The 19,725-nt window shown below is 51.3% G+C and overlaps 1 protein-coding gene across 1 annotated transcript in view; it reads right to left on the bottom strand.

Annotated features, from left to right (window-relative positions):
• Positions 1 to 19,725, bottom strand: part of LOC137373085 (regulator of G-protein signaling protein-like) — a 176,344-nt gene that overhangs the window by 143,726 nt on the left and 12,893 nt on the right. The window contains exon 2 of the mRNA XM_068037949.1: positions 13,472 to 13,545. Coding sequence (XP_067894050.1) covers positions 13,472 to 13,545 — 74 coding nt within the window. The remainder of the gene's footprint in view (positions 1 to 13,471; positions 13,546 to 19,725) is intronic.

Here is a 19,725-nt window from a genome sequence, read left to right as displayed (position 1 = left end):
CCCTCTATGCTGTCCTGAAAAAAGGATTAGATACAGAGTAAAGCTCCCTCTCTGATGACCCGAAAAAAAAAGGGTTAGATACAGAGTAAAGCTCCCTCTGCACTGTCCCGAAAAAAAAAAAAGGGTTAGATACAGAGTAAAGCTCCCTCTACACTGTCCCGAAGAGAAAAAAAGGGTTAGATACAGAGTAAAGCTCCCTCTATGCTGTCCTGAAAAAAGGATTAGATACAGAGTAAAGCTCCCTCTATGCTGACCCGAAAAAAAAAGGGTTAGATACAGAGTAAAGCTCCCTCTGCAATGTCCCGAAGGAAAAAAAAGGGTTAGATACAGAGTAAAGCTTCCTCTATGCTGTCCCGAAGAAAAAAAAAGGGTTAGATAAAGAGTAAAGCTCCCTCTACACTGTCCCGAAGAGAAAAAAAGGGTTAGATACAGAGTAAAGCTCCCTCTATGCTGTCCTGAAAATAGGATTAGATACAGAGTAAAGCTCCCTCCACACTGCCCGAAGGAAAAAAAAAGGGTTAGATACAGAGTAAAGCTCCCTCTATGCTGTCCCGAAGAAAAAACAGGGTTAGATACAGAGTAAAGCTCCCTCTACGCTGCCCCGAAGAAAAAACAGGGTTAGATACAGAGTAAAGCTCCCTCTACACTGTCCCCATCAAACACTCCCAGGGCAGGTACAGTATGGGGTTAGATACAGAGTAAAAGATCAGGTGGCAGGTTGTTCAATGGTGGTGTCCAGGGCGGTGGACGCTTAAGGCTGGGAGAGGAATTCAGCGCACAGCGAGGATGAACGGCTGGCAATCTGGGAAAGGAATGCTAATGAAGACCCAGCCAGTGGTTGCCAAGCTTGGCCAACTGGACAGGAAGGCCACATGGCTGTGTTTGGGGAGCCCGTCCACGGCGGTGATCAGGAGGAAGAGCGGCCACATGGTCCCGGCAGCGGCTCCCGCTCACTCGGTGACTCCACGCTCTTTCCACACAAACTTTCCCCACAACTCCGGTTTGGCTCCCGGATCCCGATCCCAGTAGCAGTACATCATTGTACAAGTGACAATGGTGGGAGCTGATGAAATGTTGCATTACCTGCACCCCCTCCCCCCGCTCACAGCTCACCCCCCTCGAACCCCCTTCCCCCAACCCCCACCCCTCTCGCACCCCCTTCCCAGCTCCCCCCATACACCATCTTCCCCTCGCACCCCCTTCCCCTGCACCCCTCTCCCCTACCCCCCTGCAGCCCCCTTCCCAGCTCCCCCTCGCACCCCCTTCCCTCCACCCCTTCCCACCCCACCCCTCCTCCTCGCACCCCCTCCCCCCCCGCACCCCCTCCCACCGGCATCCACCTACCCCTGTGTAGGGGCCCCAACAACCCCACTGCCTTGTGGGTGTCTCAGGAGAGACCAAGGCTAAGGGAGTAAACCCGAACAGAAAATCCGGAGCGGAACCCCGAAGGCTGTCATGTGTCACCTTTGGCATGTTTCAGGCAGTTCCTGCAGCCACACTGGTGCCAAACGTCATGATCTGCATTCCTTTGGACCCCACCAGAAAGGCCGAGAGGGGGGATTTGACGCTTGGGCAACTCACAACCTCCATACATCCGCCCAGGCATGCGCCATGGAGAGGTCACTCCATTGTCACCTTACAGCAACCGAAACAACATGGAAGGCAGCAGTTACAGGTTATAAGTCCAGCTCAATTGGCGTAGAGATTGGGCGCCACGGGTCGCCTTTGTCGGTGGGAGAGGTCATTGCGTCTCACTGGACAGCTACCGCCCGCCTCAAACCGGGCAGCCCCCAGTCAATAAGGTTCTGTCCCGCCACAGTCCACCTGCTTCAATGGGTGCTTGGAGCTCAGGGTCATTGCCTGACAAGTGGACTGTAACACCACACCAAACAGCATAACCAAAAAAGGAAAGAAGGTACCAGCCCTTCGTTTTGCAAGCTGGAACGTCAGAACTATGTGTCCTGGCCTGTCAGAAGACTTGACACAAATCAACGATTCTCGGAAGAATATCATTAACAACGAGCTCAGTAGACTCAATGTGGACATTGCAGCACTTCAGGAGACACGCCTCCCTGCAAGCGGATCTCTAAGAGAGCAAGACTACACCTTCTTCTGGCAGGGTAGGGATCCTGAAGAACTAAGACAGCATGGACTGGGCTTCGCCATCAGAAACTCTTTGCTCAGCATGATAGAGCCACCTTCAAATGGCTCGGAACGCATACTGTCCATCTGACTGCTCACCGCCTCTGGTCCAGTACACCTATTCAGCATCTATGCTCCAACTCGCTGCTCCCCACCTGAAGATAAAGACCAGTTCTACGAGGAACTCCATAATATCATTAATAGCATCCCCAATACCGATCACCTATTCCTGCTGGGGGATTTTAATGTCAGGGTTGGGGCCGACCATGACTCATGGCCCTCCTGCCTTGGGCGCTATGGCATTGGAAGGATGAATGAGAATGGACAGAGACTGCTTGAGTTGTGTACCTGTCATAACCTCTGCATCACCAACTCGTTCTTTCACACTAAACCCTGTCACCAGGTTTCTTGGAGACACCCAAGATCACGTCGTTGGCACCAGCTGGACCTCATCGTCACAAGGCGAGCCTTTTTAAACAGCGTTCAAATCACACGCAGCTTCCACAGTGCGGACTGCGACACCGACCACTCCCTGCTGTGCAGCAAAGTTAGCCTCAAACCAAAGAAGTTATATCACTCCAAGCAGAAGGGCCACCCGCGCATCAACACGAGCAGAATTTCTTATCCACAGCTGTTACGTAAGTTTCTAAATTCACTTGAAAAAGCCCTTCAAAACACTCCTACAGGGGATGCAGAGTCCAAGTGGGCCCACATCAGAGACGCCATCTATGACTCAGCAATGACCATCTATGGCAAACGCGTGAAGCGGAATGCAGACTGGTTTCAATCTCACGTTGAAGAGCTGGAACCTGTCATAGCCGCTAAGTGCCTTGCACTGCTGGACTACAAGAAAGCCCCCAGCGAGTTAACATCCGTAGCACTTAAAGCAGCCAGAAGCGCTGCACAAAGAACAGCCAGGCGCTGCGCAAATGACTACTGGCAACACCTACGCAGTCATATTCAGCTGGCCTCTGACACAGGAAATATCAGAGGAATGTATGATGGCATTAACAGAGCTTTTGGGCCAACCATCAAGAAGATCACCCCCCTCAAATCTAAATCAGGGGACACGATCAACGCAAGCAAATGGACCGCTGGGTGGAACATTACCTAGAACTATACTCCAGGGAAAATGTTGTCACTGAGACCGCCCTCAATGCAGCCCAGCCTCGACCAGTCATGGATGAGCTGGACATACAGCCAACAAAATCGGAACTCAGTGATGCCATTGATTCTCTAGCCAGCGGAAAAGCCCCTGGGAAGGACAGCATTACCCCTGAAATAATCAAGAGTGCCAAGCCTGCTATACTCTCAGCACTCTACGAACTGCTTTGCCTGTGCTGGGATGAGGGAGCAGTACCACAGGACATGCGCGATGCCAATATCATCACCTTCTATAAGAACAAGGGTAACCACGGTGACTGCAACAACTACCGTGGAATCTCCCTGCTCAGCATAGTGGGGAAAGTCTTCGCTCAAGTCGCTTTAAACAGGCTCCAGAAGCTGGCCGAGCGTGTCTACCCTGAGGCACAGTGTGGCTTTTGAGCAGAGAGATCGACCGTTGACATGCTGTTCTCCCTTCGCCTGCTACAGGAGAAATGCCGTGAACAACAGATGCCCCTCTACATTGCTTTCATTGATCTCACCAAAGCCTTTGACCTCGTCAGCAGACGTGGTCTCTTCAGGCTACTAGAAAAGATTGGATGTCCACCAAAGCTACTAAGTATCATCACCTCATTCCACGACAATATGAAAGGCACAATTCAGCCTCATCAGACCCCTTTCCTATCCTGAGTGGCGTGAAACAGGGCTGTGTTCTCGCACCTACACTGTTTGGGATTTTCTTCTCACTGCTGCTCTCACACGCGTTCAAGTTTTCAGAAGAAGGAATTTTCCTCCACACAAGATCAGGGGGCAGGTTGTTCAACCTTGCCCGTCTCAAAGCGAAGACCAAAGTACGGAAAGTCCTCATCAGGGAACTCCTCTTTGCTGACGATGCTGCATTAACATCTCACACTGAAGAGTGTCTGCAGAGTCTCATCAACAGGTTTGCGGCTGCCTGCAACGAATTTGGCCTAACCATCAGCCTCAAGAAAACGAACATCATGGGTCAGGACGTCAGAAATGCTCCATCCATCAATATTGGTGACAACACTCTGGAAGTGGTTCAAGAGTTCACCTACCTAGGCTCAACTATCACCAGTAACCTGTCTCTCGATGCAGAAATCAACAAGCGCATGGGAAAGGCTTCCACTGCTATGTCCAGACTGGCCAAGAGAGTGTGGGAAAATGGGGCACAGACACAGAACACAAAAGTCCGAGTGTATCAGGCCGGTGTCCTCGAAGTGGCCAATATCCCCAGCATATACACCCTACTAAGCCAGCGGCACTTGCGATGGCTTGGCCATGTGAGCCGCATGGAAGATGGCAGGATTCCCAAGGACATATTGTACAGCGAGCTCGCCACTGGTATCAGACCCCACCGGCCGTCCATGTCTCCGCTTTAAAGACGTCTGCAAACGCGACATGAAGTCCTGTGTCATTGACCACAAGTCGTGGGAGTCAGTTGCCAGCGATCGCCAGAGCTGGCGGGCAGCCATAAAGGCGGGGCTAAAGCGTGGCGAGTCGAAGAGACTTCGCAGTTGGCAGGAAAAAAGACAGAAGCGCAAGGAGAGAGTCAACTGTGTAACAGCCCCGACAACCAATTTTATCTGCAGCACCTGTGGAAGAGCCTGTCACTCTAGAATTGGCCTTTATAGCCACTCCAGGCGCTGCTTCACAAACCACTGACCACCTCCAGGCGCTTACCCATTGTCTCTCGAGACAAGGAGACCAAAGAGAAGAGATACAAGGAAGCTCCCTCCCCACCCTAATTGCCCAGCCTGGGTCAGTTGAAGCTGTCTGACTATAGAGACAGAAGGATCTAACTACAGCCTGGGCAGCTTTCGGCTGTCCCAGGTGAAGAGCCCTCCCACAACCAGAAAACCGGAAGACCAGAAGACCAGGAGTGTTTACAGTGCTCTGAGTACCACCCTTTAAGGAGAAAAAAAAAGCAAAGTCATCGCTTGCAGCCTGTCTTTCCACCTGTATACCCTCAGCCTCTCCTCAAACCTACTAGCTGCTTTTTCCTGAAAACATTTGTTTGTTAGTTGGCCTACAACTCGGGGTGGGTTTGGCTCTCGAACCCATGGCAAGCCCATCATTACTGGTGGCGGGGCCTTCTCATACCTATGCGGCTATAGCCTCTGTGGCCACCCGTGTGACCCCGTCACCTTTTAAATTAATTACATCGAGCCATGGGATAAAGAGCTATCCCCACCCCAATATGCCTGTAAAGGCAATGGCTGAGGTTGTCAGCCCCTCGGCCATTGTGGCACCCTCAAAAATGTATGGGAAGGCTGTGTTTTTTCTGAAGACCGAGCGGGCGGTGTCCCCGGCCCTGAGTAAAGGGATCACTGTGGGGGGAACCATCCTGCCGGTGGACCCTCTGGGGGCCACTGTGCAGCGGATAATGTTGTCCAATGTCCTGCCCTTCATTCCCAGTGGGCTCCTCCTCCCCCACCTGCACCATCTGGGGGAGGTGAGGTCGGGGATCACCCCAATCCCGCTCGGTCTTCGGGAAAACAGCATCCGGCATGTGTACTCCTTCCGCTGCCAGCTATTTATGCAGCTGGTGTTGGAGGAGGTCTCAGAGGGCCAATTTAATGTGGAATTCCAGGGGACGGCCTATCGTATATTCTGGACCTCTGACGGGGCGCGGTGCCACGTCTTCAAGGGGGTGGGGCACATTCGTAAGAACTGCCCCAACCTCCCTGCCGCCAACTCCACCTCGGCTGCCCAGGGTGGCGCCACAGCATCTCCTGCCACTCCCCCAACACATCGTACAGACACAACTCAGTCGGTTCCGGAGGCTGTGGTTTTCAAGGCCTCCGGTGGGGAGGGGAGTACCCGTCCAGGTGGAAAGAAGGCGCGGAGCAAAAATAAACACCGAGAGGCGCGTCCCCTGGACGCTGTGACATAACCTGAGCCTGAGCTCAGCCCAAGGCCCATTCCCACAGAATCCACCTGTCCCAGGGCTGGGCTCAGGCCCAGGGTGACTAAAAAAAAGGAGGGTGCGGAGGCAGAGGCCTCTGATGACATGGAGGTCTCTGAGACTCCGCGCCCTAGTGGGAAAAACAGGAGAATACACCCCTCCACAGAGGTAACAAGGGGCCCTGAGGTGCAGGGGCCATCTGTTGGAGGGGAGCTGTCTCCTGTTTCGGGTCCCCAGGTTCCCCCTGCCACCACCACCAACATCAAGGCTGCAAAGTCTGGGCAGGAGCACCCTATTCCTCAGGATGGAGTGGAGGGGGAGACACCTGTACATGTGGCCCCTCTGGAGGAAGCCAGTGGAGCCCTGCTCGTGGTGGGGGAGCCTGGGGACGCCTCCCATTCTGCCACTGGGTCGGGTGCCCTGAGTGGAGGGGAGGCCCTGAAGGGTCGGCCCTCCCAGCCAGAATCCACTCACAACCAAGAGACACCCGACCCGACTACAATTGAAAATGTTGTCCTATCTGCTGGGTCTGTGGGTGCTGGCGGAACGGGAGATGGCCTCCTCTCTCCGCCTCCGGTCTCAACTCCGGCTGGATTTCCGGAATCGGGAACTTCCGTCTCCCCTGGACCGCTCATTGGCTTGGGGACGGAGGTGGAGGGGGGTCCTGAACTGCTGGCGCTCACAGGCTCCAGTTCCATCCTAGAACACAGAGAGGACACCTCCGCCATCGAGCCTGGGGGTGGGATCATGACAGAGGCGGGACCAGCTGGCGCGGCCGGGACATCCGCCCCACAGTGTGTGATGGGCATGTCAGCCGCTGGCGGTGACGACCCGGAGGAGAATGGGGAATCGATGTGGGGCACGGAGGACGAACTTGATTCCATCGCCAGTGAGGTGGTGGAGTCCCTCGTGCCTCCCACCAAGTATCCTCTCATCCCCACGGCGGTACTCCGGGATTTCCTCGCGGCTTGTAGGGGTTGCCGCGATAAAGTTCAGCTGGCCCTCGGCCGTTGGTCGAGTCTGGCGCTGATCATCCAGTCCGTCCGTGCCCCCCTCAAGTAAGCGGGCAAGGGTGCAGGCGTGAAACTGGTTGAAAGGCGCCGTTTTAATGTGTTCCTCAATGGGTTGCTGGGGGAGTGGAGGGCCAGGTGCACTTCCGCTCCCTATTCACAGTGAGGTGTTGGTGACGTGTTTTAAGTACCTTTGACATGGGATAACCATAGCCAGCCTCAACATCAACGGCAGCAGGGGGTCTCACCGCAGATTTCACAATCTCTCAGTCCTCAGGGAAGGGAGATATGTGGTGAGCTTTCTGCAGGAAATCCACACCGTTCCGGGAGACAAAGCCACCTGGCTCCTGGAGTGACAGGGTGGGGTCTACATGAGTCACCTCACCCCTATTTCTAGTGGGGTGGCTATCTTGTTGGCCCCGACTTTTCAACCGGAGATCATGGGGGTCAAGGAGCTAGTGCTGGGCCGCTTGCTCCACCTCGCCGTTCGCCTGGGTAGCGTGCCGCTCCACTTTGTGAACGTGTACGCGCCCAGGCCCGGCGCGTTGCAAGCGTGCTTCTTTGAAGAAGTGTCTGCTCTCTTGAGCTCCATCGATAGCGGCAAGTGCATCATCCTTGGGGGGGGATTTTAATTGTACCCTCGAGGTGGGGGAATCGCACTGGGAACTGATCAGCTCCCTCAACTTGGTGGACATCTGGCGGAATCTCCATCCCAACTCCAGCGCCTTCACGTGGAGGTCTGGAGGAGGGGGGTCCCGAATCGACCGCCTCTACTTTTCACAGGCGTACGTCTCCCGCGTCTTGGCGGCCTCCATGCAGCTGGTGCCGTGCTCGGACCACCGCCTGGTGTGGGCGGAGTTCACTCCGCTCCGCACGCGGGCGGGGTCCGCGTACTGGCACTTTAACAACCGGCTGCTGGAGGACGAGCGATTTCGGGACTCGTTCTGTCGATTCTGGGCCGACTAGAGAAGGAAGCAGGGGGGCTTCCCCTCCTTGAGGCTATGGTGGGATGTGGGCAAGACTCACATCCGCGTCTTCTGTCAGGAGTACGCGAAGGGGTCGACCAAGAGGCGGGAAGCCGAGATCAGGTGCCGAGAGAGGTAGGTGCCCGACTTGGAGTCCCACCTCGGTCATGCCGTCGCGGACCCAGCCCTGTGGCAGGCGTACAAAGAGAAGAAGGGTGCACTGAGGGACCTTCAGCTCATAGGGTCCCGAGGCGCGTACGTGAGGTCGCGGATCCAGATCCTGGAAGATTTGGACCGTGCCTCACCCTTCTTCTACTCGCTGGAAAAATGGCGGGGGGTCCGTAAGCAGCTCGTCGAGCTGCTGGCCGACGACGGATCCTCCATCATGGATCCAGAGGGAATGGGCCTCCTGGTCCATACTTATTACAGTGCGTTGTTCTCTCCGGATCCGTCCAGCGAGGATGCGCGCAGAGTTTTGTGGGAGGACCTGCCGCAGGTCAGCTCGGAGGGCGCCGAAGGATTGGAGGCTCCGCTTACGTTGGCGGAGCTGACTGGTGCCCTCCACCAGCTCTCGAGGGGCAAATCCCCAGGGCTGGACGGGCTGACCGTGGAGTTCCTCAGGGCGTTCTGGGACGTCCTGGGGGACGATTACGCATGGGTCCTGGGGGAAAGCCTGGTGACCGGGGAGATGCCCCTCTCGTGATGCAGGGCTGTCATCGTCCTGCTGCCGAAGAGGGGCGATCTCCGCCTGCTTAAAAACTGCCGTCCGGTCTCCCTCCTCAGTATGGATTATAAGATCTTTGCTCAGGCTACGTCTACCCGCCTGGGCTCCGTGCTGGCCCACATGATCCACCGCAACCAGTCCTACACGGTTCCGAGCCGGTCCATCCAGGACAACATCCATCTGGTCCGGGACCTGATCCAACTTTCCCAGAGGACTGGTCAGTCGGTCGCCTTTCTCTCCCTCGATCAGGAGAAGGAGTTCGACAGGGTGCATCACGACTACCTTTTCGGGACTCTGCATGCTTTCAGACTCGGACCGCATTTTGTGGCCTGGGTCCGACTTTTATACGTCGCCGCTGAGTGTCTGGTCAAAGTTAACGGGTCCTTGACGGCGCCCCTTCGCTTTGGGAGAGGAGTGCGTCAGGGATGCCCCATGTCCGGCCAATTGTTCACCATCTGCGTGGAACCGTTCTCGTGCCTGCTTCGCAGGAGGTTGACGGGATTGGCTCTGCGCGAGCCGGCCATGCGGGTCGTCCTCTTGGCTTACGCCGACGACGTGCTCCTTGCGGTCACAGATCCCGTTGACTTGCGGAGGATGCGCGACTGCCAGCAGACCTTTTCTGCCGCGTCCTCCGCGAGGATCAATTGGGAGAAATGTTCCAGACTCCTGGTTGGTCAGTGGCGGGTGGACTCCCTGCCGGAGGAGTTGACACCTTTTGCGTGGAGCACCACGCACCTCCTCTATCTGAGAGTCCACCTTAGCCCCGCTGAGGAAGCCTGGCCGGCAAACTGGCAGGAGTTGGAGGGGAAAGTCACCGCTTGGCTGGGGCGCTGGACAGGACTGCTCCAAGTGCTTTCCTACAGGGGCCAAGCGCTGGTCATAAACCAACTGGTGGCCTCCATGCTGTGGTACCGGTTGGTCACTTTGGCCCCGCCCCCTGTATTTGCCACCAAGATCCAAAAGAAACTCGTCGATTTCTTCTGGGGCAAGAGGAAACACTGGGTCTCTGCCGCGGTCCTAAGTCTCCCGATCGAGGAGGGCGGCCAGTCGCTGGTGTTCGTCCGCACCCAGGCTGCGACTCTCCACCTTCGGACCCTGCAGAGATACCTGTACGTCGAGCGTCCTCCCAGATGGTGTGTGCTGGCAACGTATTTTTTCCACCAGTGTCACTGCCTTCAAGACGACACGCAGCTCCCGGTGGAGTCCGTTAGCCTCGCATCTCTGAGGGAGTTGCATGTCTTTTACCGGGATCTATTCCGAGTCTGGAACATGGTTGCCTCCAGTCAGGGCGCTCCCCTGCCGGCGGAGGAGAGCGCCTCGGCTGTCCGGGCGGCCGACTCCGGAGACGGACCGGCGGGCGGAGGAGTAGCCGAAGCCCCCGGAACACCCCTCATTGCGGGTGGTGAGGTGGCTTGGGAGAGCGGAGCGCTCCCGACATAGCTGACCCCCACTCGGCCCGAACTGCTCATCGGACCCAGGCCCCGAAACCCTCCTCGGGAGCCGCTCCCACACAACCCGAGCCGCCTCTCGGAAATGCCCTCTGTGCCATTCCATTCAGCGCAGAGGGGTTTCCTGTACGGGCTGCTCCTGCACACTCTCCACTTCCTCGCCCTCGTCAGCCGGCCGGACACGCCCTGGCGGTCCGCGCTGCCATCTGGCGGCGAGGGGAAACCCCGATGGAGGTCTCTCTATGCGGGAGTCTTCCCCCTTTACAATGGGGACCTGGGGTGGAGGGTGTTGTACAGAGAAGTCCCGTGCAATAGACTTTTAAGTAGGTTCACGGACTCCCAGGCCGCCTGTACTTTCTGCGGCCTGGACGAGTCTGTGTTCCATGTATATATGGAGTGTGCGAGGTTGCAGCCCCTCTTTGAGTATTTGAAGGGGCTGCTCCTCAAGTTCTGGCTGCACTTCAGTGCCACGCTCCTGATCTTTGGGCACCCGGAGCGGAGGGTCGTGGGCCGGGAGGAGGATCTCCTCGTCGGTCTGCTCCTGGGTCTGGCCAAGGTGGCAATTCACAGGTCCAGGCTGCGGGCCGTCGGGGGTTCCGTCCTCCCCGATTGCCTGCCCCTCTTCCGCGGTTACGTTCGCGCCCGGGTGTCCCTGGAGAAGGAGCATGCGGTGTCCGCCGGTACGCTTGAGGTGTTCCGCGACCGGTGGGCACCGCAGGGACTGGAGTGCATTGTCGACGCCGAGAATGGCATTTTAATTTGAGTTTTTGTTTATTTATCTGTCTTTAATAAAGTTATTTTGAAAACATAAATATGTATATAAAGGGGGCCTGAGGAATAAAGGCCCCCCTTGACATAAAAAAACAAGGGTTAGATATAGAGTAAAGCAAAAAAAATGGGTTAGATGCCGAGGAAAGCTCCCTATATTTTGCGGCATATACTTTGCTTGGAATTTTTATCGCCGCTAAGAGCTAACCATTTTCTACAGACATCACTGATAGTAAAGTCTCACTGAGGTCCTTGTGTCCTGAACCTGTGTGTCCAGTGTGATGTCCTGTTCTTTCTCTCTCGCTCTAATCACTAGGAAAGCAGATAGTGGTGTAGCTGCTCGAACAGCCAACTCGTGTACAGTGTGTATTGTGAAGAAAAGTCAGGTTGTTTTGAAATCCACATTCATGTCGAACCCTAAGTGCTGTCAGTGAAAGGAGTTTGAATTGTGCTCTGGTATGGAAAGCTGCAGAGGGTCCTGGGCTCACAAGGACTGACACACAGGCAAAGATCCTGCAGTCCGTACAGTCTGTCCCACACTATTGTGATACTTTGTGAATTACAATATGGATTCTCTATCCCACCCGAATCCAGGTGAACTCCTGGGAGAGGTGGAAAACCAGATGAAAACCCAGGCATATTCTGGAGGAAAATCTGGAAAATTCCTCCCCTTAGGTCATCAGAACTGCAGGACTGACCGTGAAATCCCCACCTCAGGACCATCGGCCCTGCCACACTGCTCGGTTTCTGTCACAGAATCACAACAACCTGCATTTATGCAGCGCCTTCAACCTCGTCAAACGTCCCAAGGTGTTTCACCGGAGCAGTTTCGAACAAAAATTGGCTCAGATCCAAAAGAGAAAGAGAGGTGATGAAAAGCTCGGTCATGGAGGTCAGATTTAAGGAGCATAAAAAGAGAGGGATTTCGAAAGAGAATTCTTTTCCCAGAGAATAGTGCACCCCTGCAACAGGCCGCCAGCTCATGCAGTGGACGTAGATTCTCCAATTCGACAAGGTACGGCTGCCAATGTGGAGCAATGGGTATGGGGAGCACAAATATAACAGGGGGGAGTTCCGGGGCTGGAGGAGATTACAGAGAGAGGAAGGGTTTTAGGGGCTGGAGGTGGTTATACAGATAGGGAGGGTTGTAGGGCTAGAGGAGGTTACAGAGATAGGGAGGGTGTGAGGCCATGGAGAGATTTAAACACAAGGATGAGAAGTTTAAAATGGAAATGCTGCTGGGCCAGGAGCCAGTGTAGGTCAGAGAGAGGGGGTGATGGAGGAATGTGAACTGAAATTTTATGGAAGGTGGAAGATGGGACAGGACAGCATTGGAATCATCGAGCCTGGGGGTGACAAAGGTGTGGATGAAGAATTCAGCAGCACATGGGCTGAGGCAGGGGCTCAGTCGGACAATATTGGGCAGCAATGTGTCTCATCCTCTACTGCTATCAGGTCCAGGAGGATTGAAGGACTTCTGTGGAGAGAGTGCAGAGAAGAGTGAAAGAGGCCAATTTGAAATTGTTGGTTGCCTTGTTTTGTGTTTGAGACGATGTTTGAATCTTTTGTTCATGAACATCTTAAAATATTTCACAGAAAATGAAGTCGTGCAGCCATCTAGGAAATCCAGCAGCATACCTCCAAAACAGTAAGATCCACAAACAGTAATGTGTTCATCAGATAATCTGTTTGTGGATGATACTGGTTAGGGATAAATATTGGCCAGAACACCAGGGAGAACTCCCCTGCTCTTATTTTATTTATTTTATTTTATTTAGAGATACAGCACTGAAAGAGGCCCTTCAGCCCACCAAGTCTGTGCCGACCATCAACCACCCATTTATACTAATCCTACATTAATCCCATATTCCCTACCACATCCCCACCTTCCCTCAATTCTCCTACCACCTACCAACACTAGGGGCAATTTACAATGGCCAATTTACCTATCAACTTGCAAGTCTTTGGCTGTGGGAGGAAACCAGAGCACCCGACGAAAACCCACATGGTCACAGGGAGAACTTGCAAACTCCGCACCGGCAGTACCCAGAATTGAACCCGGGTCGCTGGAGCTGTGAGGCTGCGGTGCTAACCAGTGCACCACTGTGTCAAATAATGCCACATGATGTTTTACGTCCACCTGAGAGAGCAAACAGGACCTCAATTTAGCACTGCCTTCAAAAGACAGTCCCTCTGACAGTGCAGCACTCCCTCAGTACTGACCCATAGTTAAACAAGAAACCTTGGAACTGTACAGCAGCACTCAAAATTAAAAAGCAGGAGAAATGAACAAGTGAGGGATAGATCCTCATCCATCCTCCCCAAATATTTAGCATTTCCACTGGAGGTCATAGCCACCTGATACATCTCCCATCACTTACCGGTAAGTTGAGGAACGCGTTTAGGAAATCCACAAATGTATCATTGTCAAGCTGTACACCAAAACCGGAGTCACCTGAAAAAACAAGCAGTGCAAAAAGAGTTAAATCAGGACCAACTCAGTGCCATAAAAAGGAGCCAGAGTGGAGCTGTCCCCATTACAATGTCACAGTCAGGGTGACGAAGTGGAGCATCACCTGCAGGGGGCGGCCTCGGGGCTTTTTTTGATGAGACATCAAACACCCCCGACTCATCCAAATAGGTACAACGACTGGACAAACAAAATAATCAACCATCAACAAAACATAGACTCCAGCCCATAACTCACTCCCAGGTAACTGTTGCTCTATATCTCTCTTGGCATTTCTTCACGGACGAAGAATTTCGGAAGGTAGTGGTCATCGGTCGCTGGCCCGCTGGTGCCAGTCAGGCCTATCCGTGACTGGCAGATTCTCCCACAGCGGGTACAAGTGAAGGTGCAGTTGCTGCTGGGGACAATTGGATCTATACTCCAGGCATCACGATCTATGGTCTGCACTTCCGACTGGTGATGGTCGATGTGGCACACAGAGAGGGACTTCTTCAGGGAGTCCTTGTGTTGAGTTATAGTGGGGTGAATTTCCTTCCTGCCTATGCAGTGGTGCTTTAAGGTAGAGTACAGACTGCACTGACTGACCCCACCCTTTAAGCCTGGAGCTCATCTGTCATGTCCCAGTGAACTGGGACGGTGGCAGCGAGGTCTTCAAGCTATAGGTTTGGATTCAGAGTTTCCCTCTCCTAGGTGGGTTGGCGAACAAGGCTTGAAGGGACCCCCTTCCCTTGCTATTTATCCATAGCTGGTATACCAACAATTGTAGTCCATGCAATATGGGGCAGTACACCACTGGTCCAGAACATGATAGTCACTTCAGCTGCTTGGAATCGTTCCAACCTGGCCGTCACCCTTTATCAAGGAAGACATCCACCCAGGTGGTGTCATGTTCATCGTTTCTCCCCTCACTACATTTCGCCCGTCAGCTGAGATGCTGTACAGGGTGTGGCGCTTGGAGCCAGCAATGAGAGCTGGGTGTAGATGAGGACAAGTGATTCCAGTCCATCCCACAAATAGGAGGCAGCTGACAGAAAATACAACGGTATTACCTCTACCTGAACACCCCATACAGGTGTTATTCTATACACAAACCAGCTGAACCCCTCGATTAGATTCCAGCCTGTAACTCACTCCCGGGTATCTGTTATTCTATATATAAACCACCCGATCCACTCGATTAGATTCCAGCCTGTAACTCACTCCCGGGTATCTGTTATTCTATATATAAACCACCCGATCCACTCGATTAGATTCCAGCCTGTAACTCACTCCCGGGTATCTGTTATTCTATACACAAACCAGCTGAACCCCTCGATTAGATTCCAGCCTGTAACTCACTCCCGGGTATCTGTTATTCTATATATAAACCACCCAATCCCCTCGATTAGATTCCAGTCTGTAACTCACTCCCGGGTATCTGTTATTCTATATATAAACCACCCGAACCCCTCGATTAGATTCCAGTCTGTAACTCACTCCTGGGTATCTGTTATTCTATATATAAACCACCCCATCCCCTCGATTAGATTCCAGCCTGTAACTCACTCCCGGGTATCTGTTATTCTATACACAAACCAGCTGAACCCCTCGATTAGATTCCAGCCTGTAACTCACTCCCGGGTATCTGTTATTCTATATATAAACCACCCAATCCCCTCGATTAGATTCCAGTCTGTAACTCACTCCCGGGTATCTGTTATTCTATATATAAACCACCCGAACCCCTCGATTAGATTCCAGTCTGTAACTCACTCCTGGGTATCTGTTATTCTATATATAAACCACCCGATCCACTCGATTAGATTCCAGCCTGTAACTCACTCCCGGGTATCTGTTATTCTATATGTAAACCACCCGAACCCCTCGATTAGATTCCAGCCTGTAACTCACTCCCGGGTATCTGTTATTCTATATATAAACCACCCGAACCCCTCGATTAGATTCCAGCCTGTAACTCACTCCTGGGTATCTGTTATTCTATATATAAACCACCCGATCCACTCGATTAGATTCCAGCCTGTAACTCACTCCCGGGTATCTGTTATTCTATATATAAACCACCCGAACCCCTCGATTAGATTCCAGTCTGTAACTCACTCCCGGGTATCTGTTATTCTATATATAAACCACCCAATCCCCTCTATTAGATTCCAGTCTGTAACTCACTCCCGGGTATCTGTTATTCTATATATAAACCACCCAATCCCCTCGATTAGATTCCAGCCTGTAACTCACTCCCGGGTATCTGTTATTCTATATATAAACCACCCAATCCCCTCGATTAGATTCCAGTCTGTAACTCACTCCTGGGTATCTGTTATTCTATATATAAACCACCCAATCTCCTCAATTAGATTCCAGTCTGTAACTCACTCCCGGGTATCTGTTATTCTACATATAAACCACCCAATCCCCTCGATTAGATTCCAGTCTGTAACTCACTCCCGGGTATCTGTTATTCTATACATAAAGCACTCGATCCCCTCGATTAGATTCCAGCCTGTAACTCACTACCGGATATCTGTTATTCTATATATAAACCACTCGATCCCCTCGATTAGATTCCAGCCTGTAACTCACTCCCAGGTATCTGTTATTCTATATATAAACCACCGGATCCACTCGATTAGATTCCAGTCTGTAACTCACTCCCGGGTATCTGTTATTCTATACATAAAGCACTCGATCCCCTCGATTAGATTCCAGCCTGTAACTCACTCCCGGATATCTGTTATTCTATATATAAACCACTCGATCCCCTCGATTAGATTCCAGCCTGTAACTCACTCCCAGGTATCTGTTATTCTATATATAAACCACTCGATTCCCTCGATTAGATTTCAGCCTGTAACTCACTCCCGGGTATCTGTTATTCTATATATAAACCACCCGAACCCCTCGATTAGATTCCAGCCTGTAACTCACTCCCAGGTATCTGTTATTCCATATATAAACCACTCGATTAGATTCCAGTCTGTAACTCACTCCTGGGTACCTGTTGTTCTATATATAAACCACCCAAACCCCTCGATTAGATTCCAGCCTGTAACTCACTCCCGGGTATCTGTTATTCTATATATAAACCACCCGAACCCCTCGATTAGATTCCAGTCTGTATCTCACTCCTGGGTATCTGTTATTCTATATATAAACCACCCAATCCCCTCTATTAGATTCCAGTCTGTAACTCACTCCCGGGTATCTGTTATTCTATATATAAACCACCCGATCCCCTCGTTAGATTCCAGCCAGTAACTCACTCCCGGGTATCTGTTATTCTATATATAAACCACCCGATCCCCTCGTTAGATTCCAGCCAGTAACTCACTCCCGGGTATCTGTTATTCTATATATAAACCACCCCATCCCCTCAATTAGATTCCAGCCTGTAACTCACTCCCGGGTATCTGTTATTCTATATATAAACCACCCAATCCCCTCGATTAGATTCCAGCCTGTAACTCACTCCCGGGTATCTGTTATTCTATATATAAACCACCCAATCCCCTCGATTAGATTCCAGTCTGTAACTCACTCCTGGGTATCTGTTATTCTATATATAAACCACCCAATCTCCTCAATTAGATTCCAGTCTGTAACTCACTCCCGGGTATCTGTTATTCTACATATAAACCACCCAATCCCCTCGATTAGATTCCAGCCTGTAACTCACTCCCGGGTATCTGTTATTCTATACATAAAGCACTCGATCCCCTCGATTAGATTCCAGCCTGTAACTCACTCCCGGATATCTGTTATTCTATATATAAACCACTCGATCCCCTCGATTAGATTCCAGCCTGTAACTCACTCCCAGGTATCTGTTATTCTATATATAAACCACCCGATCCACTCGATTAGATTCCAGTCTGTAACTCACTCCCGGGTATCTGTTATTCTATACATAAAGCACTCGATCCCCTCGATTAGATTCCAGCCTGTAACTCACTCCCGGATATCTGTTATTCTATATATAAACCACTCGATCCCCTCGATTAGATTCCAGCCTGTAACTCACTCCCAGGTATCTGTTATTCTATATATAAACCACTCGATTCCCTCGATTAGATTTCAGCCTGTAACTCACTCCCGGGTATCTGTTATTCTATATATAAACCACCCGAACCCCTCGATTAGATTCCAGCCTGTAACTCACTCCCAGGTATCTGTTATTCCATATATAAACCACTCGATTAGATTCCAGTCTGTAACTCACTCCTGGGTACCTGTTGTTCTATATATAAACCACCCGAACCCCTCGATTAGATTCCAGCCTGTAACTCACTCCCAGGTATCTGTTATTCCATATATAAACCCCTCGATTAGATTCCAGTCTGTAACTCACTCCTGTGTATCTGTTGTTCTATATATAAACCACCCGAACCCCTCGATTAGATTCCAGCCTGTAACTCACTCCCAGGTATCTGTTATTCTATATATAAACCACCCGAACCCCTCAATTAGATTCCAGCCTGTAACTCACTCCCAGGTATCTGTTATTCCATATATAAACCCCTCGATTAGATTCCAGTCTGTAACTCACTCCTGTGTATCTGTTGTTCTATATATAAACCACCCGAACCCCTCGATTAGATTCCAGCCTGTAACTCACTCCCAGGTATCTGTTATTCTATATATAAACCACCCAATCCCCTCGATTAGATTCCAGTCTGTAACTCACTCCTGGGTATCTGTTATTCTACATATAAACCACCCATTCCCCTCGATTAGATTCCAGTCTGTAACTCACTCCCGGGTATCTGTTATTCTATATATAAACCACCCGAACCCCTCGATTAGATTCCAGTCTGTATCTCACTCCTGGGTATCTGTTATTCTATATATAAACCACCCGATCCACTCGATTAGATTCCAGCCTGTAACTCACTCCCGGGTATCTGTTATTCTATATATAAACCACCCCATCCCCTCGATTAGATTCCAGCCTGTAACTCACTCCCGGGTATCTGTTATTCTATACATAAACCACCCAATCCCCTCGATTAGATTCCAGCCTGTAACTCACTCCCGGGTATCTGTTATTCTATACATAAACCACCCCATCCCCTCGATTAGATTCCAGTCTGTAACTCACTCCCGGGTATCTGTTATTCTATATATAAACCACCCAATCCCCTCGATTAGATTCCAGTCTGTAACTCACTCCTGGGTATCTGTTATTCTACATATAAACCACCCATTCCCCTCGATTAGATTCCAGTCTGTAACTCACTCCCGGGTATCTGTTATTCTACATATAAACCACCCAATCCCCTCGATTAGATTCCAGCCTGTAACTGACTCCCGGGTATCTGTTATTCTATATATAAACCACCCAATCCCCTCGATTAGATTCCAGCCTGTAACTCACTCCCGGGTATCTGTTATTCTATATATAAACCACCCGAACCCCTCGATTAGATTCCAGTCTGTAACTCACTCCCGGGTATCTGTTATTCTATATATAAACCACCCAATCCCCTCGTTAGATTCCAGCCAGTAACTCACTCCCGGGTATCTGTTATTCTATATATAAACCACCCGATCCCCTCGTTAGATTCCAGCCAGTAACTCACTCCCGGGTATCTGTTATTCTATATATAAACCACCCCATCCCCTCAATTAGATTCCAGCCTGTAACTCACTCCCGGGTATCTGTTATTCTATATATAAACCACCCAATCCCCTCGATTAGATTCCAGCCTGTAACTCACTCCCGGGTATCTGTTATTCTATATATAAACCACCCAATCCCCTCGATTAGATTCCAGTCTGTAACTCACTCCTGGGTATCTGTTATTCTATATATAAACCACCCAATCCCCTCAATTAGATTCCAGTCTGTAACTCACTCCCGGGTATCTGTTATTCTACATATAAACCACCCAATCCCCTCGATTAGATTCCAGCCTGTAACTCACTCCCGGGTATCTGTTATTCTATACATAAAGCACTCGATCCCCTCGATTAGATTCCAGCCTGTAACTCACTCCCGGATATCTGTTATTCTATATATAAACCACTCGATCCCCTCGATTAGATTCCAGCCTGTAACTCACTCCCAGGTATCTGTTATTCTATATATAAACCACCCGATCCACTCGATTAGATTCCAGTCTGTAACTCACTCCCGGGTATCTGTTATTCTATACATAAAGCACTCGA

Source organism: Heterodontus francisci, chromosome 8, assembly GCF_036365525.1.
Source record: "Heterodontus francisci isolate sHetFra1 chromosome 8, sHetFra1.hap1, whole genome shotgun sequence".
In the NCBI taxonomy this organism is placed as follows: Eukaryota; Metazoa; Chordata; class Chondrichthyes; order Heterodontiformes; family Heterodontidae; genus Heterodontus; species Heterodontus francisci.
This window is presented reverse-complemented; position numbering and strand designations above follow the sequence as displayed.